A 25,414-nucleotide genomic window follows, 5' to 3' on the forward strand; every position below is an offset into this window, starting at 1 on the left:
AGAGATTTGATCACACTAAAATCATGCATGTCTTGTGGCTATACTTTTGAAACAGTAAATATTTAATGTTTACGGATTGGCTCCATTCACTTCCATTGTAAGTTCCTCACTGGAACCCAGATTTATTATTTTTTTAAAGAAAAGGAGAGGCAAGTGAAAGCACATATTTTTGGTATTCAATATTATGCCACAAATGCTTTAGATTGATGTGTTTTACCGAAGTATGAACCTGGATGAACATGATATAACTGATAAAAAAGTATAGCCTGAATGCACTGTCGCTTTGGATAAAAGTGTCCGCCAAATGTATAAATGTAAATGTAACCTTCTGGAACAACTGTCTTGCCAACCACTCCTTTGATTTTAGGTGTAGGTTTAGGGTTAGGGCTGTAATTGACTATAAGTGTGTTCTAGAACCAATGAAGGGTGTTGTCCGGGAACACTTCCTACTTCATCAAATCATGCTAAGCCTCATGGAATGGCTTTGATATGTCAGCAAGAACTTGTTCTGTAAACCAGAAGGTGCATGAACAATTTTTAAAGGGATGAGTTTGAATACATGGGGGGACATGTTCCTGGATGAACATCCTTGTTAGTCCTGGAACAACATTCCTATCAGCCTTTCAGTTTTATCAACCTATGTTTTCCCTCTGTTAGATTGACTTCTTTCCTAGTCAATGATTTTCAGTTAGGTGTAAAGTTCAATCACAAAGGCAGATGGAAAATATAATTTTACTGTTGATTAGTCCAGGCACAAAACAAAAACATAATATCTATATATAATTTACATAAATTAGTCAAATAGGGCCTTTGGTTAATATTACTTACCTCAAATGTTAATTTTGATGCACATTGTTTTTTAAAAATACATGTTGCTGTCACAATGCTAATTAAGGACTACAACTACTATGAGCATGGGAGCTAAATGCTGTATGAAATGAATGACTGTTGTTGTCCTTATTTAGCGACGCAAAAGACACATGCTTTTTTCAAAAGAAAATGGCTTCAAGTGGACCTGGATAGTTCAGTGAGAAAAGATGCTGACTACCACCCCTGGAGTCGTGATTGTAATCAAGGGTGTGCTGAGTGACTCCAGTCAGGTCTCCTAAGCAACCAAATTGGCCCGGTTGCTAGGGAGGGTAGAGTCACATGGGGTGTTTGACTCTACCTTGTGGTCACGATAATGTGGTTCTCGCTCTCGGTGGGGCGCATGTTGCGTTGTGCATGGATGCCGCGGAGAATAGCGTGAAGCCTCCCCACGCACTATTTCTCGGTGGTAACGCGCTCAACAAGCCACGTCATGTGTGGATTGACGGGCTCTGATGCGGAGGCAACTGAGATTCATCCACCGCCACCCGGATTGAGGCAAATTACTACACCACCATGAGAGCACATTGGGCATTCCAAATTAAGAGGAGAAAAAAAAAGAAAATGGCTTCAAAATCCACAATTGAGGTATGACTGTGTGATATGTATGTTCTAGAACAACATGTGAAAGTTTACAACAGATCTTATATTACACGTCATTGGAAAATCCCTATGGACCCTTTTCACACTTCTGGGTTTTGAAGCACAGAAGTAAAAGATAGCAGGATAAACTTCAAAAGTGGTGAATGGGAGACCATGGCAAATATAATTTTCGCTTATCCATTTGCTCCAACATCAAACGAAAAATGGCACTATTACGTTTCCACAACTTTCCTAACTAAGAAAAAAATAGAAAGTTATGGATTACGACCGTCAGAGGAGAGAAGATGACAAGTTTACGGTCACTGACTCAGCAGCTGAATTCAAAACCTCATCGCATCTGTGGTATCTTGATTTTTATTTATTTATTTATTTTATTAATTCCAGGGTTATACAAAGTATAATGTTATAAATGTACACATAGTAATTAAAAAATTGCAAATATAAAAAAGCTTGCTAGATTTACACTGCTAACTAAAATGGACATGCATCTCCACAGTCTGTGAAAAGGGTCCATTCTAAAAACCCATTGGAAATTCCTGAGGGAACCCATGGCGGATTAGCCTTCCATGTTTGCCTACAAATTGACGTCACTGCTGAACAGCTCTATAGAGCACAACAGTGCGCACTCACTTTTTCAGCCGTCATGTTTCCGAAAATGTTTTTCCCATAGGGATTTCAAAAAAGTGTTCTGCATAAACCAAACCAACCAGACTGGTTTGAAGCAAAAAAGTATTTGAAAATCAGACAAAAGTACAGTGAGGGCGTGAAGCACAATACCATGAAGCATCACAAATGACATTATCGCATTAAAAGCGATGGAAAAATATGAAATTATTGATTTAAGGTTGTTGCAAAATGTTCAGATATATGCAAATATATAAGTAGTTTGAGTGTGAAGAGAGACCGACTCGATGGCGTCATTCACAGTGTGTCATGAAAGTGTGCGATTGCTGCTGGGCTCTTTTGCTGCAATTTGTTTGTCGTGACCTTTTGATTGGAGGATCTTTCTCTTCAGGATTCACATATGATTTAGTTCCTCACCAGGAATTATGCTAAGAAACAATTTTTTTTTTTTTCAATATTATATTTTAAAAATCTGTTCCCCTATGGAATAAATGAATGGGCTTTACTTCCGTAACCAGTCTGTTGCACTCTATGAAGTTAAGTTGTCCAAAAAGCAAGAAATAATCCATTCCATAGTGAAATACAAAAGCGGTAGGAAAACCTGATGGCTAGCTAAAAAAAGATTGCACAATAACAAAGGCTCCAACCCCCTCTTATTCTGGGGTTAGGGATAGTGTTAATCATGGGGTTTGGCCTTTGATTGTTGATTGGAATGTTGTTCCAGGACCATCATAAGAAAATGTCCTAGTTGGCTAAATCATGAACCCTGTAGATGAATTATTTGTGATATGAGGCATGTTCCATGCAGGATATGCACATACCAACTTCATTTGCACATACACAATGCCAGTTAATTTACAAGAACGATTTATTAGTTCTTCTTCTCGTTGCTCTTGAAGTCTTTAAGTAATATTCACTGTCTGTGTCCCTAGGGATTTGATTCGTGTTCTGAAGTGGTATGTGGATCGTATCATTGATGCCGAGCACCAGGAACAGATCCAGCAAGTTTTGAAGGTGAGAATGCTAACATATGCTTCATCTGTGAGGTATGTTACTGTATGTATGCAAATGTAAATGGATTCTACATGGGGTGGATAAAATGCCCAAGAAACACTATCTCACTCTCTATCTCTCTTTCTTTCTCTGTCACCCCCTGCTGAGTTACTATGTTATCTTCAAAGCTTACACCCCAGCAGCTATGAATAGTTTTACTACAGCATCCTCTTTCACCTACTGAAAATTATTTTCTTACCTATCATGCAATTAAGTTTTCTCCTTAAGCAAAGCTACAAAACATTCTGTCTTCTCTTTCTCCATTTACCCGTGCGGCTTTCGTGACCTGCAGTGGGACCGGCAAATGCACTCTCAAAATGCTTCAATGCTTGTTTACACCCTTTAAAGGTGTTATTTAAAAGCAATTCCCACATTTTTACCTTGAACATTTCAAACCTCTTCGAGTACATGTGGCATTTCATGTTTACGATTGGATAAATGCTTACTCTTTAGATAATTGCTGTCGGTGTGATTTTTATCTTTTTTTTTTTTCTATGACATTTAACCAACTGTTCCCAATAACTAATTGGTCTCAAGGTCATTTTTTTTTTTTTTTTTGTAAATGTACAGTATGACGTCATTTCCCTCAAGTTCACACAGGTGTCCTAGCAGATTAAACACAGGTCTGTTAAATTCTGTTACAGTGACAGTATGTCATTTTGCCCACAGGCATCTGAGTACTTGTTTAAGCACATTGTGCAGTCTCGGCGTCTGTACGCAGCAGCCACCGGAGGACAGAACGAAGAGGAATTCCGCTGCTCTGTCCACGAGCTCTTCAAGTCCATCCACCTGTTCCTGTCTCACGAGACTAAGGGCATCAGCCCCATCACACACACCCAGGTGAAACATACAAACATATACACTGTTGCCTTAACTTAAAGGGTTAGTTCAAACAAAACTGAAAATTCTCTCATCACTTACTAACCCTCATGCCATCCCATGATGTGTATGACTTTCTTTCTTCTGCTGAACACAAACAAAGGTGTGTAGAATAATATTTTAAGCTCTTTAGGTCCGTATAATGCAAGTGAATGGTCACCAAAATTTGGATGGTCCAGAAAGCACATAAATACAGCATAAAAATAATCCATAAGACTATATTGGTTAAATCCATATCTTCAGAAGTGATATGATTAGTATGGGTGTGAAAAAGTTCAGTATTTAAGTCCAATTCCCACTTTCTTCTTTTGTTTTTTGGAAATGTGTCATTCTTCGTGCATATTGCCACCTGCTGGGCAGGAAGGAGAATTTATAGTAAACTAGCACAGCTATGTAGGAAATTGGGTGCTTGGGACAATGGTGCATTATACAGTTTAGTAGTCATTATAGAAAAATAATTAACTTGACCAATCAGATTCAGGTATTCCAGAGAGCCATAAAATAGTTGAAAATACTACACCCTAACCAAATTCTAACCCTACCCCACAGACACCCCATTAGATTTAAATTAAGACATTATGTAACCCCTTCTGAACTTTTTATACTAGTATGGACAGTTCTTACAAGTCAGTTATTTTAGTAGAGTAAAGGTTTAGAAAGTCAGTAAATTTTTGACGACAATTTCAGTAATTGTAAATATTTGTAAGACTTTTTAATGCCAATTTTAAATACAATTTCAGATTGATTTAAGTAACAAAACAAACGCAGAAAAAAATAAACGTAGTCCCCTTCTGAACCTTTCTATACTAGTGAGTACTGTCTATCACAAGCCAAATTAATAGGAAGTACAACATTTAGTATTTACTGTATTAAGCATAATGCTTCCTTTAATGACTCACCTTTATTTGTTTAACAAACAGGGTGTCTTCAGATCCTTTTATTATATTATATTATTATTGTATTATGAAGTCTTTTTACCCACGCATCTTATCACATGGCTTGTTGAGCACGTTACTGTAGAGATATAGCATGTGTGGAGGCTTCACGCCATCCAACGCGGCATCCACACACAACTCACCACGCGCCCCACCGAGAGCGAACCACATTGTAGTGACCATGAGGAGGTACCCCATGTGACTGTACCCTCCCTAGGAACCGGGCCAAATTGGTTGCTTAGGTGACCTGGCTGGAGTCACTCAGCACGCCCTGGATTATAACTTGTGACTCCAGGTGTGGTAGTCAGCGTAACCACTGAGTTACCTAGGGCGCTGTATTACAAAGTCTTGAATTCGCTTTTCAAAGTCTTACATTTTTTAAATAACATTGAGAAAAAGTTTTAAGGTCATTAGCATAAGTCTTAGATTTGTTGACAGAAAGACAGGAGAACACTTCAGCATGACAACTTTGGTTTGTTCAGACAGTTCGTTCATATAAATGAGGATTCACCAAAAAAGGATTCAGTGAAAATATGTACTGACATACTGCTATATTAAATATTATTCTTCCATGAATTCGTTTAGTGAAAAACTGGGACTGTTTTAACTAAAGTTCACTGTATTTTAGTTCTTTCTTTGAACATTTAAATTATACCTGTTTGATCCAAATTATGGTTCTTTTGTGTGGGGGGGAAACCAGCCTTTTAAGCCATCTGAGAAGATGGAATACGATCAAAAGTCAGAAAAAATGTCTCCATTCCGACATATCTTTCAACTACTATTTTTTATTTGTGTTTATAATTGGTCTTTTCATAAATTGGCATTAAAAAGTCTCAAAAAGTCTTACATTTTCTTCCCTTAAATTTAATCACACTAGTGTAGCAGTAGTCAGAGCTCATTCTGCCCATGGAGAGTTAATCCAGTCTTGATATACACAAACAGAGATGCATGCTGTATGTGCTAAAAGCCTGCCACACACTGTCACGGGCTGCACAGCTCAGTGTCAGCTGAACCATGTGTGAGTGATGGGTATAGAGAGCCGCTCTGTGATTTTGAGGATTCATTTCATTCCCACCAATGTTACTGGCAGCACAGAAGGAATGTATACACACACACACACCCCCACATACACTTATACACATGTACACAAATTCACACATACACTCACACTGAACTCTTACACAGGTCTGTTCTTGTTACGGCAGCCCAGCAGGAGAGCAGATTTCAATTAACGCGGCCAAGAAAACAAAGCGTCTTTGGACACCGTAGTGTAATCCAAAGCACATGCAGGCGACTGGAGCTTTGCCAGATCTGTGTCATTGCAATGTGTGTGTGTGTGAGTGTGTATGTGTGTGTGTTTGCACAAGTGCCTTTGCTTACATCTGTTGTTTGCTGACATCCCCTACTGCGCCAGAAGAACTTTTTCCTTCTAAATGTGATCAATGTGCCAGGAAGACTATTCGCTGTATAATGGTGACAGATTGTTAAAGGGATAGTTCACTTAAAAATTTAAATTCTGACATTATTTTCTCACCCTCTTGGGTACCAAACCTGTTTGATATTATTTCTTCAGTGGAACACAAAAGAAGAAATTTTGAAGAATGTGCTTGTCACTCGTTTCCATGCAACCACAATGAATGGGGACTGGAGTATTTAAGCTTCAAAAAAGACGTAAAAGCACCATAGAAGTATTAAAAATATAGTCCAATGAAATTAATGCGATATATTCCATGTCCTTTTGAGCCAAACAATAGCTTTGTGAGATAAAGCGACCAAAATGTAATTCGTTATTCACTGAAAATCTTGATTTCCGCCCTAGTAATTTCTGATTCTTGAACGAATCATTTTTTTGAGTTCGATCATTTCAATGAATCTGGTTCACAAATCCAATCTGAATGATTTGTTTACTAATCGGTCTGATTCATTCAATAGTGACCAATACAGTATTAAAAATGTATATGCTAAGTCATACAGGTTTGGAACAACATATGCAAATTTTCATTTTGCACTCCCACACATATACTGTTATACAGATTACTTTACTGTTACCCTTGGTTAAAAACTTGTAAGGATAAAACCTGTTTTCAAAAACACTTGTTTGAATATGACTGCATGTGTTTATGCAAATTTTCTCAGGCTGTGTTCCTGAGATCGTTCCCGACTGTGTACTGCGAACTGCTAAAGATATTCAGCATGAGAGAGGTGGCAAATCTGGCCCGTGACACGCTGAGCAGCCTGCCCGCCCTGACGCACACCGACTGCCCCCTACAGGCCGTCAAACTGCAGTGCATGGCCAAGACTGTTGAGAGTCCACTTTATGTCAACCCAGGTAACATGGCACACATGCTACTCTGAGTAACTGAAGAATTTTCTGTATACAAAAACTAAACTAGACATGCAAATGTTTGAAATGGCTATGAAAAATATATTGAGAAATGTAATATATGATATATGAAACATTGACTCGCTCTGTCAACAGAGTAGTGTTTTGTTTTATTTTGTTTTTTGCATTAATTATTATACCATTTGAAAGATTTTATACTCATTATCTGATATCTGAAAACTGTGTAGCACTCAAATGGTTATAGTAATGATATTATTATCAATATTGGTATTATTTTTGGCTTTTGTTTCCAAAGTAAACAAATGTAAATAATTTCCAGAAATAGGTTGTTATTTAAAATATGCATTTGTTTATGTGTTTTCAGAGTCAAGGTGTGTGTTGTTGCCGGTAGTGCTGCGTCTGCTGCACACACACCTGCAGGAGCAGAAAGAGCTGGTTCTGTGCGCCAACATCCTGACCGGCATGCTGACGCTCAACACACCCACTACAGTCAGTCTCACACTAACATTCAACACACCTATACTCTCAATCTCACACATTTCTTACATATTATATTGCTCTAGTGTTCAAGTCAACATGAAGTGCCATTCTTGAGTGAAAAAAATATTCAATGAGAACAAATGTAGGGCACGATTTGATTGGATCATATAAAGGTCTCTGTATGACAGGTGGTTGGAGGGGAGGGGTTGAAATAGTAAGAGCTCTTGGTGTAATTTAGAAGGTCAGCAGTTTTAATAAAATCATCCACAGTCAGAACCAGAATGTGCATTAGGAAAGTAAATAGGGTCAATTTTGAATTCATGTTGACTTTTACACTATTTACTGTACTCTGTTCTAGAGGTAGACTGATATATCGGTTTTACCGATTAATCGGTGCAGATAGTTGCAGATAGTTTTTCCGTTATTCCTCTGTGTTTCTTAATCTTTCATCATTATTATTGGGATTTGTATTTATTTTGGACTCTTGTTGCCATAGTAAGGAAAGACTAAGACCATTTTTATAAATCATTCCATTAATCAAATAAAAAAACTATCGGCCGATTAATCGGTTATCGACATTAGTTTTCAGTATTGGCAAAATCCACTATCAGTCGACCTCTGTTCTGCTGTACTCTACTAATGTCTATTCTATTCTACTACTCTGCTTTACTTCTATTCTATTCTGCTCTAATTTTTTTTCTCTCTCTCTGTAGGAGAGTGGCGCATCTGAGGAGGTGAATTTGGTCATGGAGAGTCTGTCTGGTGTGTTACTCAGAACTATACTGGAAGTGACCAACCGCCCTCAGCCTGCCGCCACCTCCCTGCGCCTGCAGTACCAAGATGTTACTGTGAGTTACGACCTTTTCTTTCAATTTCAGGAAGTTTTTTGAGTAAATTGAATACTGGAAGGATGACTTTATGTTTGTGTGTGTTTCAGGGTGAATTTGTTGCCTGCTTGCTCACTCTACTGAGGCAGCTGAAAGATAAAGAATACCAACAACTTCTCAGCAGGTTCCCCACTAAAGACGAACTAACGGTAAAATGTTTTTCTAAACTTTACCAAAGTGGCGATTAAAGGGCCAATGTTCATGCACAACTTATAAGACTTGGCAATGCAATTATTTTGCTAGCTTATTTTGTTTTAAAAGAGGAGATTTGCAGTGGTCTAATTGTATGATCTCTCCTGCTGGTTTTCCAGAGTTTTCTCCTGCAGTTGTTCACTGTCTTTCGAATACTTATCCGACCAGATATGTTTCCTAAAGACTGGACTGTCATGAGACTTGTCGCTAATAAGTAAGTGCAGAAAATATAACCTACAAAGAGTTTACATAATTTAATCTCATTCAGCTATAGAATGTTGTCATATTGGTTGATGTTTTTTGTTTGTTTGTTTGTTTAGCGTGATCATCACCACTATCCTGTACCTCTCCGATACTCTGCGCAACAACTTCCTTAATGAGAAATTTGACTTCAAGGTAAGGAGAGAGTTTGTGTGTACACATTTTATTGCTTAAATGTTTGCATACTGTTAGTTTTATTACAATAAGTATTAAGAAACTTGTGAAATCATTTGCAAATGATCATTAGTTTTCAAAATTATCTGTATTACTTCATAGCCAAAAATATCTATATTAATTTCTTAACATGCAAGAAGTGGGTTTTGCTTAAAGTATTAAGTTGTTAAGTATGTTGTTAATTAATTTTCTGCTCTCCTAAGTACCAAAAATACCAGAGAAAATTTGCATATACTGTATGAAATTAATTTATGATTACCCAACACAAAGTATTTAATTGAATGTGCTAAAATATTCAGATTATTAAGAGTGAATGCAGTTGATTTAAAAGCCACGATGTGATTGTAACTGTATAGCCCAAAAATAATCACTATGGTACCAGCAAGGTCAAAGTTAAAGGACTAGTTCACCACAAAAATAAAAATTCTCTCATCATTTACTCACCCTCATGCCATCCCAGAATTATGACTTTCTTTCTTCTGCTGAACAGCTCTGTAGGTCCTTTCTATGCATGTCAATGGTAGCCAGAACTTTTAAGTTCCAAAAATCAAATAAAGGCAGCATAAAAGTAATCAATACGACTTCAGTAGTTAAATCTGTCTTCTCAAGCAATGTAATTGCTTTGGGTGAGAAACAAATCAATATTTCAATCCTTTTTTTACTGTAAATCTACACTTTCACTTTCAAAATGTAAAAAAAAAAGACTTTCTTACCTACACCTATCATATTGTTTCTGAAGACAGATTTAACCACTGGAGTTTTTGCTGACTTAATGTGATTTTTGTTTTTTTAGCTTGACATGTCTAGTCACCATTCACTTGCATTGTTTGGACCTACAGAGCTGAGATATTCTTCTTTTAATCTTTGTGTTCTGTATAAGAAAGAAATGTATACACATCTGGGATGGTATGAGGGTGACTAAATAATAAGAGAATTCTCATTTTTGGGTGAACTATCACTTTAAAGGTGGCTAGAACATTTTTTAACTTTTATCAATGACTGTGTGTGTTTTCAGGTGTGTGAGAGCATGCTTCAGTCCAATTTCTTTACTGATAAACTGATTTTAATTGGTCACATAACTGCATACTGTAGAAGACATTTCCACCTTTCCTTTCCATATTTCATAGAGCAATCAGGGGACACTGTACAGGCATGCCTGGTATGCAGATAATGTTTCTCAGCATTTTAATGAGCTTTTTCATGTTATCTGTAGGTATGGGAGTCCTATTTTTATCTCTGTATAATATTCATCAACCAGCCTTGCCTCCAGCTCGAGATGTTCCCGCCCTCCAAGAGGAAAAAAGTCCTGGAGAAGTGAGAAATATTCATGTTGTTTTCCTTGTATCCCCTACAGGGAATTAGATTGAAAGATTTCATGGTGTAAAATAATATATTAAACATAATGACATCCAGCAGGTTGAAACAATTTTAAGAATTGATTATATCTTGGATTATTTGTAGTTTTAAGTGCAATTACTGTAACATAGGAACCCTTGGTTGCCTATGCAGTTAATTTCAAGGATATTTCCCAAGTTGAATCATACAGCTTGTAAAAAAAACAACAGCTTGTAGCGTTCTTAAAATATATAGTCTATTCTCATGGGAAGTGTTGTGTATTTATGAGCTCTGTTACAGGAGAATTTATATGATTGTTTTGTATTGTTTTTAAAGGTATGGCGACATGAGAGTAATGATCGGTTGTGAAATCTTCAGCATGTGGCAGCATTTGGGTATGTCCACCATATTAACTCATATATATAACTCCAACATATTAGTCACATGACAATTGTGTTAAAGGCTCATAGTAACCAGCTTATGTGAAAAATGTGTTTGTTTGTACACTCTCTGAAAGCTATACATAATATGCGCCAATGTATACTGTATCCAATCATTTATTACACAAATACTATAGTTTCTCTTTGTACATATGTGTAATCAACATCTCCACACAGGTGACTATAAGCTAAATCTTATTCCCACCCTGATTGGTCCATTTATGGAGGTGACTCTGGTACCACAGATGGACCTGCGGAATGTTCTCATCCCCATTTTCCACGATATGATGGACTGTGAACAGAGACGAAGTGGCAACTTCAAACAGGTGCTGAAGTCAAAGTGTGACAAAAACATCTTTCAGCGTGCAAGAACAGAGTTCAGTTTACTACACAACAGATTATGTGAAAGCTTTCCGCTGCATCATGCCGTGATTGAGTATTAATTACAGTTGTTTTCCTAGATCATGTTTAAAGTGCAGCTTTTGATTAGAATAGAAATTTGAAAAGGTTTAGTCGCTATTTTTGATTGATCAACTCTTTGATGTATGATTTAATTCCTAAACCTTTTAAAGGGGCCATATCATGAAAAATAAGACCACCCATAAATCAAAATCCAATCAGTATTCAGCAACTTGTCCTGCCCTTATAAATGTCAATATCAATAAACAAAGCTGGTACACAGATGTCAGCCAATTGCAACCGATATCCTTTACATAGTCTTCAATTTTAAAGGTACAGTACAGAAAAAAGTTTTTTGATTTATTTTTTATTCTAAGGGTCAGAGAGAGGATGGAAAATGGTTATGTAAAACTAAATTACGATGAAGTTATATGATCAACATGTCAAGACAATTTTATTTGTATAGCGCCTTTCACAACACACATGGTTTCAAAGCAGCTTTACAGAAGATCAGGCATTAACAGATGATAAAACTGTAATGTCTATAATGTTGATGAATCATCATTGTGTAATTAGATAAAATCCGGATTGTTTATTGTGTTTAAAAATAAACATACCCCCGATATTTAAGTCTATACATCACTGATGTCTTTTTGTGGGTTGTCGCTATAAAGGTGGAGGCCAAACTGATCGACAAACTAGACGGTCTGTTGTCAGAAGGCAAAGGAGACGAGACATACAGAGAACTCTTTAACAACATGTGAGTCTCCTTTCAGATTCCTAAAGATCTTGCAACTGGAATGAAGTGTTTCTGTAGATTATATAGTAGAAAAAAAAATCTACATCTACATACATACAGTGCTTGTATATATTAACACCAAATGTATGTTATTATTATTATTTTTTTCTTCTTTTTTTTTTGCATTAGAATTCCATTGTTTGGTCCATATCCAAGGTAAGTTAAACTTGTATTAAAGGAAAAGTTAAGCTCAATTGATAGCGTTTGTGCCATAATATTAAGTGGAAATCAAGGTTACAGTGAGGCAAATTTTTGGAGGGCTTAAAGGAAGAAATATGAAGCTTATAATTTTATAAAAGCTCTTACATTCATTCTTCTGTTAAAACTCATGTATTATTTGAGCTGTAAAGTTGTTTAATTCGTAATTTATATTATATCGTCATGGTATAATTTGTAAAATTGGCTATAACTTTACACAGAAAAGGTTAGTAAATGATTTTATCACACTGAAATCATGTTAACACGAATATTGATTATATCTTGTGGCAATACTTTTGAAACAGTGAGTATTTTAACGTTTATAGTTTGGTCCCATTCTCTTCCATTGTGTTCAAGTGTCTCACTGGACCCCAGATTTGTGCTGCTTTAAAAAATACATATATATATATATATATATATATATATATATATATATATATATATATATATATAGAAGAGAGAAGGATGCATTTCGATGCATTTAAGTTATTTAAATACATGCGCAGCAATGTTTGTTTGTGTGCCTTTTTCAGTCTCCTGAAAAAGATAGAGAGAGAGACCTGGAGAGAGAGCGGCATTTCCCACATCGCTACTGTCACACGTCTTATGGAAAGATTATTGGATTACAGGTAACGAGGGTACACCCACTCACCTCCATACATACAGAGATCATATATAGCATACAGTACAAACTCACATTTTCTATGGATCAAATAGCCCTACCTCTCTTCACAGGGACTGTATGAAGATCGGAGAGGTTGATGGAAAAACGATGGGATGTACAGTCAACCTTCTGGTTTGTTTTGCTGATTTTGTCTAAGCAGATTCTAATTAGTCATTTAATATTTATATAGAAAAGGCTGACATGTGTACCATTCCAGCATCACACTGTGCTTTTTGTCTCTCTCACTCATCAGAACTTCTACAAAACCGAGTTAAATAAAGAAGAGATGTACATCCGTTATATTCACAAGCTCTATGAGCTGCACCTGAAGGCACAGAATTACACGGGTAAAATCCCTCGGAAGATCTGTGTCGATATATTTCACCCGACTGGCAGTTCCAATGATATCATGATATGCTATATAAAAAAATGATGTAGTATTTACATGGATCTCCAAGAATATGCTATTACCATTATGAGAGTGTCCAAAAAACCAATCGATTTCTGCAATAATCAATATTTGTCTATTTCATTTATTTCACATATTTTGTTTGTGCAATGGTTATTGACTCTGTGTGCGTGTTTGTGTTTACAGAGGCGTCGTACACCCTCCTGCTGTATGATGAGCTGTTGGAGTGGACTGAACGGCCCCTCAGAGAGTTCCTGACGTACCCCATGCAGAGCGAGTGGCACAGAAAGGAATGCCTCCATCTCACCATTATACACAATTTTGACAGGGGGAAAGTGAGTCCTCGATCCTGCTCTCTCTCTCTCTCTCTCTCTCTCTCTCTCTCTCTCTCTCTCTCGTCAAGTTCCTATCCCTTCTGTTTTCCTGCATAATCTAATTTAAACGAATGCAATGCAGCTTAAAAATGAAGGATCTTGAGACTAAAGACATTGGTTTAGTCTCAAGGAAACATTGATTTCACTTTTATTCTATTTTCTGCCATTTTGTGGTTGAAAGTCATAGCTTATAAATCAACCATTTTTGATAAGAGCAAGGGAGTGTTGTTTATAATGTAAATGTAGTTTTATGTAAGTTTACAATATTGTGCTGTTTCACTGTTGAACTGTTTCCTTCTAGTGCTGGGAAAACTGCATCATTCTGTGTCGAGAGCTGGCCAATCAGTACGAGACTTATTACGATTACAGGAACCTCAGCAAAATGAGGGTAAGAATTTCCTGTTCGTACTTATGGGATCAAAATCCCGTCAAATGTATTGCAGTCACGGATCCAAAAATAAAACTATGTAAGCGAAAAAATTAAAAAAGCATGGATCAAAATAATTTGCACAGATCAAAAAATGACAATCATGAATCAAACATATATAAACACTATGCCACAAATAATATGCTGCAAAAAAATAAAAAATAAAAAAATTTAAGCAAAGTCATCAGAATTGCAAACAAAATCATGTTTTCATAGGTTACATTATAGTTTTTTATGCTCTTTGACAATTTTGCTCGTATTTTCATTTTTTTGGTATGCTTTCACTGTATTTTTATTTGCTTTTGTTTCCAAGTTCTGCGCTTGATTTTCAAGCCCCCCCTTGATTTTTAGATATTTAGCTAATAACCTACAAACAAGGAAGTCTAAAATAATGCCTAAATTACAGACTAAATTCAGCTGACATGATACATGTGTTAATGGACTATGATAATGACCTACTCGGAGAACACATTGTTTCTTAGAGCTGGCAGAAAATACTCAAAACAGCAGCGAATCTATCAACCACAAATAATATAATATTGAGCTGCAGCCGTCAGAGTTGCATTGGAGTGACATCACCTCCCCTCTTCGAATGATTGGCTAGAGGAGTTGATGTCAATCAATATCTAGTGGACCAATAGGGATGCAAAACGCCCACTGATTTACATGAAACTCTTCTCACTAGTTTTGGAAAATCAAGCGCAGGATTTGGAAACAAAAGCAAAGAAAAATACAGCGAAAGCATACAAAAAAATGAAACTACGAGCAAAATTGTCAAAGAGCACAAAAAACAATAATATAACCAAGGAAAACATGATTATGTTTGCAATTCTGATGACTTTGCTTTCATTTTTGTTTTTTGCAGCATATTTGAAATGTGTTTTATATGTTTTTGATTCATGCTTGTTATTTTTTAATCTCAGCTTATTCATTTTTGGATCTGTGACCGCAATACATTTGGCGGGATTTTGATCCCATACGTACTGGGCACATCCATGTAGTGTTTTGTCTAATATTCAGAAATCCACATCAGTCTAATAATACAGATGTTAAAGAAAGATTTCTCTCAAGCTTTTTGTTTGCAAAGTGCATGAAGTTTGTATGAAGTTGTTATATTCTATACGGGTATGGTCAATTGTTATCTTAATGAAGCCTTTCGCTTTAACCACTTAACTTCCCAAATTGTTTTATTTTGCCTGAGTCTGTTAATCATTCGATTGAATCACAGATTGTGACAGTAATTTATCATATTAAAAGTTGTTTGCTTTACATTGTGGTCAATGGTGTGTTTTATTTGCATCTTTGATAGATGATGGAAGCCTCGTTTTATGACAAAATAATAAACCAGCAGCGGCTAGAGCCCGAGTTCTTCAGGATCGGCTTCTACGGCAAGAAGTTCCCCTTCTTTTTAAGGGTAAAGCTTTTCAAGCAATTTTGAAAGTGCTTATGACATTTCTACAACAAACCTTGATATTCAAATTGTATATATGTCTCTTAAGAGCGAGTATGGCAAATTATATATTCAGTTCAGGTTATATATTCAAATTTGCATTTAAAGACTTATTGTTTGGAGTGAATATGTTATCTAATTCATAAATGGACCCTTTTCACACTTTTGGGTATGTAGCATGGAGGTAAACTATAGCAGGTTAATGGGAGACAATGGCAAATGCTATTGTCAGTTTCAGCCACTGAAGACGAGATGATAAATACTCATCATGATGAAAATCAAACAATTTGAATTAGAGCATGCTGTTGATGAAAATATATGGGAAAAATTATCTTGCAAAATTAAAACAAAAAGTTGTTTTTATAAAAAAAAAAGTTCTCGAAAGAATTGATTAATCTTATCCAATAATCCATTTCGGGAATCACAGGCAAAAATAAACCCCATTACAAATGAGTTAATTACCTCACACAAATGCATCCTATTTATACATGAGATCAATCACTATATCCATAACATATGTCATATTAAAACTTAGATCTGCACAGACTATCAAGAGAATGAACAGGTGAACTTGAACTAAGTTACGTTCTTGTCAAAATGCATAACTTGCGTTGTGAATCCACTGTTTCTGTAAAACTGCACTTGATGCAACCGTAACTGGTTAAAACACGGCCAGTGTGTACTCTAAAGCATGAAGAACTCAGAATACAGTAGCTTATTTAGGTTATACTTCCGTATATTAATTTTATGCAATTATTTCAAGAGTTTTAAAAGATTTTTCAAACAGAGTTTGTTACAGTCTGACACACATTGTTGTCATTTCACCACATTATCGTTAACTAAAATGTTATTTTCTTTACCTAAAAGTATATGCCATTTTAGTCAGAGTAAAACTGACTAAAATGAATAAATATGACATGTATAAATATTGACTAAATCTAAAGGACATTTTCATCAAAAGACTAAAACCATGACAAAAAAAAATTAACACTGGTAGTACCCGCAAAAGAAAAAAATAAGTTAGAAATAAAAATAAAGTTTCCACAAATTTCCAAAAGGGGCAAAATTAAAAAGAAAGATGGATAATGAGAAAAGGATGCCAAATTTACTGTTGCTGTATTTGAAAGTGTATGTAAAGGCATGTAACCATTTATACAATGCAGATAATTATTGTCAGGAATAGTTAACAATGCAATGTTGTATTTAGCATATCACACATATAATATATGAAATAAATTATACGAAATAAAGATTTTATTAATTTCTTTTCATTGTAGTATGATGTTGCCTCCAAGCAACATATCTAAAATTATTCTATTAAATTATTGTTTTTCTACATTTGTTTTTGATCTTAGCAATGAGGTCAATTTAATGGAATTTTTTAGAAACAAATATTTTTAAATATATATGTATGTATGTGTGTGTGTGTGTGTATATATATATATATATATATATATATATATATATATATATATATATATATATATACACATACTGTGTGTGTGTGTGATTATTTTCTTATTTATTTGTTTTGTAAATACATTGGTATTGACTCAGATTCCATTGTAGCAGTGTTGACTTGTTTCCTTGATTTTCACCACATAGTTAAATCAGAAATACACCAAACTCTGTGCAAAAGGTCCATTATATTTGTAACAGTGTGGTCCTGTATATGTCATATATCTATTACCCTCTAGAGGGCTCACTTACCTTCTGGAAAACATGGTTACCATCTCCAATTTACAATATATAATTTACATCATTGCACATTTAATGAACTATATGCTCTACTTTTTCACATCAAATGTATGTATATAAGTATGGAGGTGGAAAAGAGTTTGGGGAAAGAAACTGGAATTTTATTCTCATTCAATCTGCATTTTAGCAAGTTCTCTGTCTGTCACTTTTGCCTTTCTTCATTATTTTTGTCTGTGTATGTTGTATGTCTGCAGAATAAAGAGTTTGTGTGTCGAGGGAATGATTACGAGCGTCTGGAGGCATTTCAGCAGAGGATGCTCGGTGAGTTTCCTCACGCCATCGCCATGCAGCACGCTAACCTGCCCGACCAGACTATCCACCAGGCAGATGCGCAGTGTATCCTAATCAATACCTCTGTATTTTCACACACAAAAAAACTAATTTTGCAATCCAATTAATTGGATTTGTTTATGTTATACAGTACATGTTCTCACTTCATATCTTGTGGTTGCAAACATGCTCCTCAAGGGTTCACAGATCTGAATGCTAAGATGAACTGGTCTGGAGTAAATTGGGATGCTGTGGTGGTTGGCAGGGTTGGTTTTAGGAAAAGTGAAATTAAAGAACAGGAAACAGATAATGGGGCAGCTGTTTGGATAGGTGTACATTGTTGGTTGTCAGCCAGTAGCATGACTTCTAATTAGATCAGCATCTGAAGTACATGCTTCTCCATGACCCCTTCTCTCTGTAGTCACACCAGCTGCTCTAATGATCAGATAGCTGGAGTTTCTGTTTGGTATAGGGTTATGACAAGGTGAAACTTATTCATTCCAGAGGAGAATGTAGTTGCTCAGAGGTTGCCTGAAGTTCTCAGTTATGTTTTATTTAAGCATTTACTTTGTCTTAGATGTTTCTCCTTAAATTGTAAAGGAAAACTCTAAATAGAAATGGGACAATTGTTGACATTCAGTAAGAGTATAGTGCTCTGGAAGGTTCTCAGTTCAAAGTTCACCTTATTCACAGTAGCGCCATCTTTGATTTTTAATGGGTTTGACAATGAAGCTGTGAGGGATAGACATACCATCGCTTTAATGGCACGGACAGTATAAAGCTAAATAAAACTTCTAGATCACATCTGATTTTCCACATCTCATGAATGACATGAATGTACTTGGACAGATATTTTATCTATGTTTTGTCCGCAGAACGATCCAAAAACACTTTAAACTGCAGTACAGCCCATTGAAGAGACTGTACATCTATCCCTTGTCATTCCCATTAAAAATCAAAGATGGCGCTAGCGTGAAAAAGGTCTATAGATCAATACCATTGTTTACAAACATTGCAGCACATGCAGAGTAAGTGGTGGCAGAAAGCTGGTGTCATGATAATTGAGTCAGCCCAGTAAATCAAATCCCCATGGGGACAACCTTTTGTAATACCTGAGCAAAAACCTATAATGTTATAGTGATTGCATGTCATTGAAGTCTAGGCTAACTGAAAAAATTAACAACAACACATATTTAATTTCACAATGTTTAACTTCAGTTATATATTATTATGTGTAACATATGATTTAAAAGACATTAAATGTCATACTTGCATAGTAAAAATCGCATACACCATAAAGTGAATTTGTACGATTTTTAATCAGGCACTGAATATAGTACCAATTATTAGCTTTTTGAGCCAATAAATACAGAAATATTCTTAGCTATACCATTATTATAATAAAATTAGTTAATAACATACCAGTAATAAAATTTTCGCTGAGTTGGAAATGACCTCCTCGGTCCATTTACAGCACAACACAACATTTCATTTAGCTTAACCAGACATTTTAAAGGTTTCAGATAACATTTTAATGACTGCTAACTACAGGTTTGGTTTACGGTTTGCTCCGTACTTTTTGCCACCACTACCGTCTGTGACAGATGATGTTGCCAAAGTATTGGTATATCAACAACAGAATTTGTGGCATAATGTTAATTTGCACAAAAAATTATTTATTACACACTTCCTTTGATTAAATCTAAGAAAAATTGGATAGCTCAACAAGTAAAGACTCTGACTACCACACCTGGAGTCGCGAATGCAGGGCGTGCTGAGTGACTCCAGCCAGGTCTCCTAAGCAACCAAATTGGCCCGGTTTCTAGGGTGGGTATAGTCACATTGGGTTAACCTCCTCGTGGTCACTATAATGTGGTTCTCGCTCTTGGTGGGGCACGTGGTGAGTTGTGCATGGATGCCACAGAGAATAGCGTGAAGCATCCACACGCGCTATGTCTGCTTGGTAACGCACTTAACAAGCCACGTTATAAGATGCGTGGATTGACGGTCCCAGACACGGAGGCAACTGAGTTTCGTCCTCTGCCACCCTGATTTACAGTAGCCGAGTCAATGCGCCACCACGAGGACTTAGAGCACATTGGGAATTTGGCATTCCAAATTGGGGAGAAAAGGGAAAAAAAAATACAAATAAATAAGTTTGCCGTTACACGACGCACTTACAATGGAAATGAATTGGGCCAATCTGTAAATGTTAAAATACATATGGTTTCAAAAGTATAGCCACAAGATGTAAACTTTATACATGTTGACATGATTTAAGTGTGATAAAATCACATACTAAACTTATATACAGTGTACAGTTACAGTATATCCAAAATTTCAACTTTGTTGTCATGAAAAAGTAACCCTGTAATGACGGTATTGGATATACAGTAACTTTACACAGATATGGTTAATAAGCAATTTTATCACACAAAAATCATTTTAACACGTATAATGTTTACATCTTGTGGCTAAACTTTTAGCCACAATGTGCATTTTGTGTTTATGGACTGGCCCCATTCACTTCCATTGTAACTGCATTTTATTTTAGTAAACAACAAGGGGCGAGTCTAAATTATTTTTGTGGAACTCAACATTATTCAGAAAGCTTATCTTGTATTAAACCCAGAAGATTCCTTTAATGTGGATTGCATAGCTCAGATAATTTGGTTTTGGAAGAAATCGATGAGAAATATTTTAGTTCATATTGAAATCTCTTACTTTTGATTGAAGACTTTAGGATCTTGGCAAATTACAGTTTGCAACATTGTTGAGATCTCTTCAAAAGCTCTAGAATACAGTATGGGAGATTACTAAGGTCTTTTTCTCAGAAGAATAATCTTAAAAGCAGAATAATTAAGCAAAAGTCTCCATTTGCTCTCCATTTTAATGTCTTTGCTGCCTTTAAGTAACAAGAAACAATTGCAATATTGAAGAGGCTCACTTGTTTTTTCTGCCTTATGGGATTGTATATTGAACTTATTCAGGAGGTGTTATGTTGTGTATGGAAGTGCATTTGGAAAATGTCATTTTGACCATCATGTGAAAACCATATGCGCTTTGTACATCCCTTAACTAGCCTTGATTCAGATTTGCAGATCTATGCTGTTAGTCCTGTTCCTGAAAACCAGGATGTCCTGCAGAGAGATGGAGTTCCCAATAACATCAAGAGCTTTTACAAAGTCAACCATATTTGGAGGTTCCGCTATGACAGACCTTTTCACAAGGGCACCAAAGACAAGGAGAATGAGTTTAAGGTCTAGTGGAGATCGATACATCCATTCATCCATACATCCATCCAAGCATTTATCCGTCCATCCATCCAAGCATCCATCCATCCATCCATTCCTCCAAGCATTTATCCATCCATCTATTCATCCATCCAACCAACCAACCAACCAAACTTCCATCCATCCATCTATCCAAGCAATTATCCAAATAAGCATCCATCCATGGGTTATATTTACATGGGTTATATTTTGTGTAAAAGTAATTACATTTTCTAAAAGTAAACATGCAGTATTATTCATGTTGTTTGTGTTGTGTTGTAGAGCCTGTGGGTTGAAAGGACAACACTGACCCTCGCTCAAAGTCTTCCTGGCATCTCTCGCTGGTTTGAAGTTGAGAAAAGGGAATTGGTGAGTCATATCTTTTTAAAGTAATTTTTTTTTTCCTTTGATAAATCATGAGCACTATACATGGCAGATCAGGAACGAGGCTTGGAGTGGTTTTTCAAGTACTTAGTCACTGTCATTGGATTTAAAGTAACTACCCTCAAGTTCGAAAACCCCCTATCTGAGGAACAGAGAAATCTAACCTCAGTGTGCTTTCTGTGTAGGTGGAGATGAGTCCCTTGGAGAATGCCAGCGAAGTGATTGAAAATAAGACGCTTCAGTTGAGAACGCTGATCGCTCAGTGTCAGATGAGGCAGATGCTAAACATCAACCCTCTTACCATGTGCCTGAACGGAGTCATCGATGCCGCTGTCAACGGAGGACTGGCCCGATACCAGGAGGTAAGGGACTGGATGGAGAGCCTGGTGAATCTGTTTGTCATCCAGTTTCACTGGGTCTTGGGTTAGAGGTCATAAGGTCACATCCATACTAATCCATTTTCATTTGAAAACTTAATTTCCAGTAACAATCACCCAGAACACTCAAGCAACCACCTAGCATTGTCCTAAGAAACCCCCCCAAAATGCTATTGCATTCATGAATCTAGTTGATTTGCTTGTTATTTCACTGCCTTAGAAACTGGTTCAAAAATGTATTAAATGAGGAAGTAAAATTAGAGATCTTGGATCATTTTAGATCCAACTTCACTTTTGTCTTAGAGTCTTGACAACTAGAATGGACTAGTGTGTAGATAGAGTAGCTATATTGTAAAGATTTTTACATCAGAAGTTACTTTAATCCAATGATTAATGGTTTGAGTGTCCTGACAGCGATTTAACCTCATTCCTCATAGCAAGATGAAAGACTGGTTTTTGGCTGTTGCTTTCAGCAAAACCCTCAAAAGAGCATCCGGTGGACATTTAATGAATACCCCGTATCATCACACTTCATAGAACCGGTAACTGCGTGTATCTCTGACAGTTGCCAAGCAACGGCATGTTGAGCACTGGCCTTTGGTGAACGTGAGCTTCAACTAAGGCTATTAAAAGGGAATGGCAAACTGCAGGGGTCCTCTGGCATCCCAGCATGCACCTCACTGCGAAGATGACGAGTTTACTACAGAGCACAGGGTACAGTTCTAGTCACTTTGCTTTGAAAGCTGGATCAAAATCAGAATAAGAATGAGCTTTATTGCCAAGTATGCTTCCACATACAAGGAATTATTCTTGGTGACAGAAGCTTTCAGTGCACAACAATACAACAACAAGACAGAGATAGTAATAAAATAATAAAAAAAATTGAATAAAAAGCAGATAGAAATATAAGTATATATAGAAATACACAATGAGACAAAAATATATATATAGTATGTACAAATACAAATCTGTTATATACAGTGCAAGGGAATGTAATGAAGAAGAGGTAGGATATGTTAAATAATATAATTGATTAGGCTGTGTATTGCATGTAATTATAGTATAGTTTTTAACTGTTCATGAGATGGATAGCCTGAGGGAAAAAACTGATTGTGTGCCTGACAGTTCTGGTGCTCAGTGCTCTGTTGCATCAGCCAGAAGGTAGTCAAAAAGGTAGTGGGCTGTGTGAGTGGGGTACAGAGTGATTTCACCAGCACTTTTCCTCACTCTGAAAGTGTACAGTTCTTGAAGGGAGGGCAAGGGGCATCCAATAATCCACACAGCAGTTTGAACTGTCCTTTGTAGTCTTCTGATGTCCGATTTCGTAGCTGAACCAAACCAGACAGCTACTGAAGTGCAGAAGACAGACTCAATGACTGCTGAGTAGAACTGGATTAGCAGCATCTGTGGCAGGTTGAATTTCCTCAACTGGCGAAGTACAACCTCTGCTGGGCCTTTTTCACAGTGGAGTCAATGTTGATCTCCCTCTTTTTGTCCTGTGATATGGTAGCACCCAGCAACTTGAATGACTCCACTGCTGCCACAGTGCTGTTTAGAATGGTGGGTTCAATGTTGGGGTGTTCCTCCTAAAGTCCACATTCATCTCCACTGTTTTGAGCGTGCTGAGCTACAGGTTGTTATGACTGCACCGGTGAGCCAGCCATTTAACCTCCCTTATGTATGTAGACTCGTCATCATCTTAGATGATTCCGATGACAGTAGTGACATCTGCAAACTTCAGGAGCTTGACAAAGCGGCCCTTGGCGGTGCAGTCTTTGGTATATACAGGGAGAAGAGTAGTGGGGAGAGCAAACATCCCTTGGGGGCACCAATGCTGATTGTGCCTGTGCTGGAAGTGAATTTCCCCAGTCTCACTAGCTGCTTCCTGTCCATCAGAAAGCTGGTGATCCACTGACAGATAGACATGGGAACAGAGAGCTGGGTTCATTTATTCCATAGGAGAGCTGGGATGATGGTGTTGTAAGCTGAACTGAAGTCCACAAAAAGAATCCTTGCGTCCCTGGTCTGTCCAGATGTTGTAGGATATGATGCAATCCCATGTTGACTGCATCATCCACAGATCTGTTTGCACTATAAGCAAATTGAAGGGGATCTAGAAAGGGTCCAGTGATGTCCTTCAGGTGGGCCAACACCAGTCTCTCAAATGACTTCATGACCACAGATTTCAGAGCGATGGTCTGTAGTCATTAAGTCCTTTGATTTTGGGTTTCTTTGGGACAGGGATGATAGTGGAGCATTTCAAGTAGCAGGGAACTTCACACTGCTCCATTGATCTGTTGAAGATCTGTGTGAAGATGGGGGTCAGCTGGTCAGCACAGGATTTTAGACAAGTGTGTGAAACACAAATTGCGCCTTGTTCTTTCCTTGTCTTTTGTTTCCGGAAGACCCGGCACACCTCCTCTTCACAGACCTTAAGTGCAGATTTAGTAGCGGGGGTGGGGGTTTCATGTTTCAGGCCTCTCCACACTGATGCAGGATCATTAGCTGAAAACTTGTTTTTAAGCTTCTCAGAGCAGCTTCTTTTAACCAATTTAATTTCCTTAGTCAGTGTGTTTTTCGTCTGATTATACAAGATTTTATCCCCGCTTCTGTAAGCATCCTCTTTGGCATGACAAAGCTGTCTGAGTTCTGCTGTAAACCATGGTTTGTCATTGTTAAACATTAAATAAGTCCTAGTAGGAATGCACATATCCTCACAGAAACTGATATATGATGTCACAATATATGTGAGCTTGTCCAGATTGGTGTCTGCAGCTTCTAAACACTCCAATCAGTGCAGTCAAAGCAGGCTTGTAATTCCAGCTCTGCTTCATTGGTCATCTCTTTACAGTCTTTACTACAGATTTAGCTAATATTAGATTCTGCCTGTAGGTTGGAAGCAGATGAACCAGACAGTGATCAGAGAGTCCCAAAGCTGCTCTAGGGACAGAGCGATATGCATCCTATAATGTTGAGTAGCAGTGGTCCAGTATATTTCTGTCCCTGGTGGGACATGTAATGTGCTGTCTGTATTTTGGTAGTTCATGGGTGAGGTCGCCGAGTATAATAATAAGTGAGTCTGGGTGTTGTTGCTCCGTGCCTGTGATCTGATCAGCCAGCTGTTGCAGCGCTGCATTCATGCTTGCATGTGGAGGAATATAAACACTCACCAGAATAAACGAGGAAAACTCCCATGGCGAATAGAAAGGCTTACATTTGATAATGAGCACTTCCAAATTAGGGCAACACAGCTTCTTTAACATTGTTACAACTGTACACCAACATTCATTGACGTAAAAGCATTTTCCACTGCCTCTTGTTTCCCCTGTTAACTCAGCAATGCGTTCTGCTTTGAACAGCTGAAAGCCCAGCAGATGTAATACACTGTCTGGAATGGCTTCACGCAGCCAGGTTTCTGTGAAGCACAAAGCAGCAGAGTTGGAAAAGTCCTTGTTTGTACGGGTGAGGAGATGTAGCTCATTGTTTGTTTGGGAGAGAGCAGGGATTCGCAAGACGAATACTCGGCATTGCTGTTTGAAAGCCGCACTGTACAAGCTTG

At 37.1% G+C, this 25,414-nt stretch overlaps 1 protein-coding gene across 1 annotated transcript in view; it reads left to right on the top strand.

The window, feature by feature from the left end:
- dock4 (dedicator of cytokinesis 4) overlaps positions 1-25,414 on the top strand; it is a 103,623-nt gene that overhangs the window by 69,233 nt on the left and 8,976 nt on the right. The window contains exons 21-43 of the mRNA XM_052120214.1: positions 3,027-3,108; positions 3,817-3,987; positions 7,098-7,290; positions 7,670-7,794; positions 8,499-8,633; positions 8,723-8,821; positions 8,984-9,078; positions 9,185-9,260; positions 10,513-10,613; positions 10,971-11,029; positions 11,252-11,400; positions 12,148-12,233; positions 12,402-12,428; positions 13,004-13,099; positions 13,206-13,266; positions 13,388-13,481; positions 13,730-13,878; positions 14,219-14,305; positions 15,654-15,758; positions 17,747-17,888; positions 20,916-21,082; positions 21,377-21,463; positions 21,664-21,840. Of these exons, the coding sequence (XP_051976174.1) occupies positions 3,027-3,108; positions 3,817-3,987; positions 7,098-7,290; positions 7,670-7,794; positions 8,499-8,633; positions 8,723-8,821; positions 8,984-9,078; positions 9,185-9,260; positions 10,513-10,613; positions 10,971-11,029; positions 11,252-11,400; positions 12,148-12,233; positions 12,402-12,428; positions 13,004-13,099; positions 13,206-13,266; positions 13,388-13,481; positions 13,730-13,878; positions 14,219-14,305; positions 15,654-15,758; positions 17,747-17,888; positions 20,916-21,082; positions 21,377-21,463; positions 21,664-21,840 (2,563 nt within the window). The remainder of the gene's footprint in view (positions 1-3,026; positions 3,109-3,816; positions 3,988-7,097; positions 7,291-7,669; positions 7,795-8,498; positions 8,634-8,722; positions 8,822-8,983; positions 9,079-9,184; positions 9,261-10,512; positions 10,614-10,970; positions 11,030-11,251; positions 11,401-12,147; positions 12,234-12,401; positions 12,429-13,003; positions 13,100-13,205; positions 13,267-13,387; positions 13,482-13,729; positions 13,879-14,218; positions 14,306-15,653; positions 15,759-17,746; positions 17,889-20,915; positions 21,083-21,376; positions 21,464-21,663; positions 21,841-25,414) is intronic.

This window comes from Xyrauchen texanus, chromosome 46, assembly GCF_025860055.1.
Source record: "Xyrauchen texanus isolate HMW12.3.18 chromosome 46, RBS_HiC_50CHRs, whole genome shotgun sequence".
NCBI classification, from domain to species: domain Eukaryota; kingdom Metazoa; phylum Chordata; class Actinopteri; order Cypriniformes; family Catostomidae; genus Xyrauchen; species Xyrauchen texanus.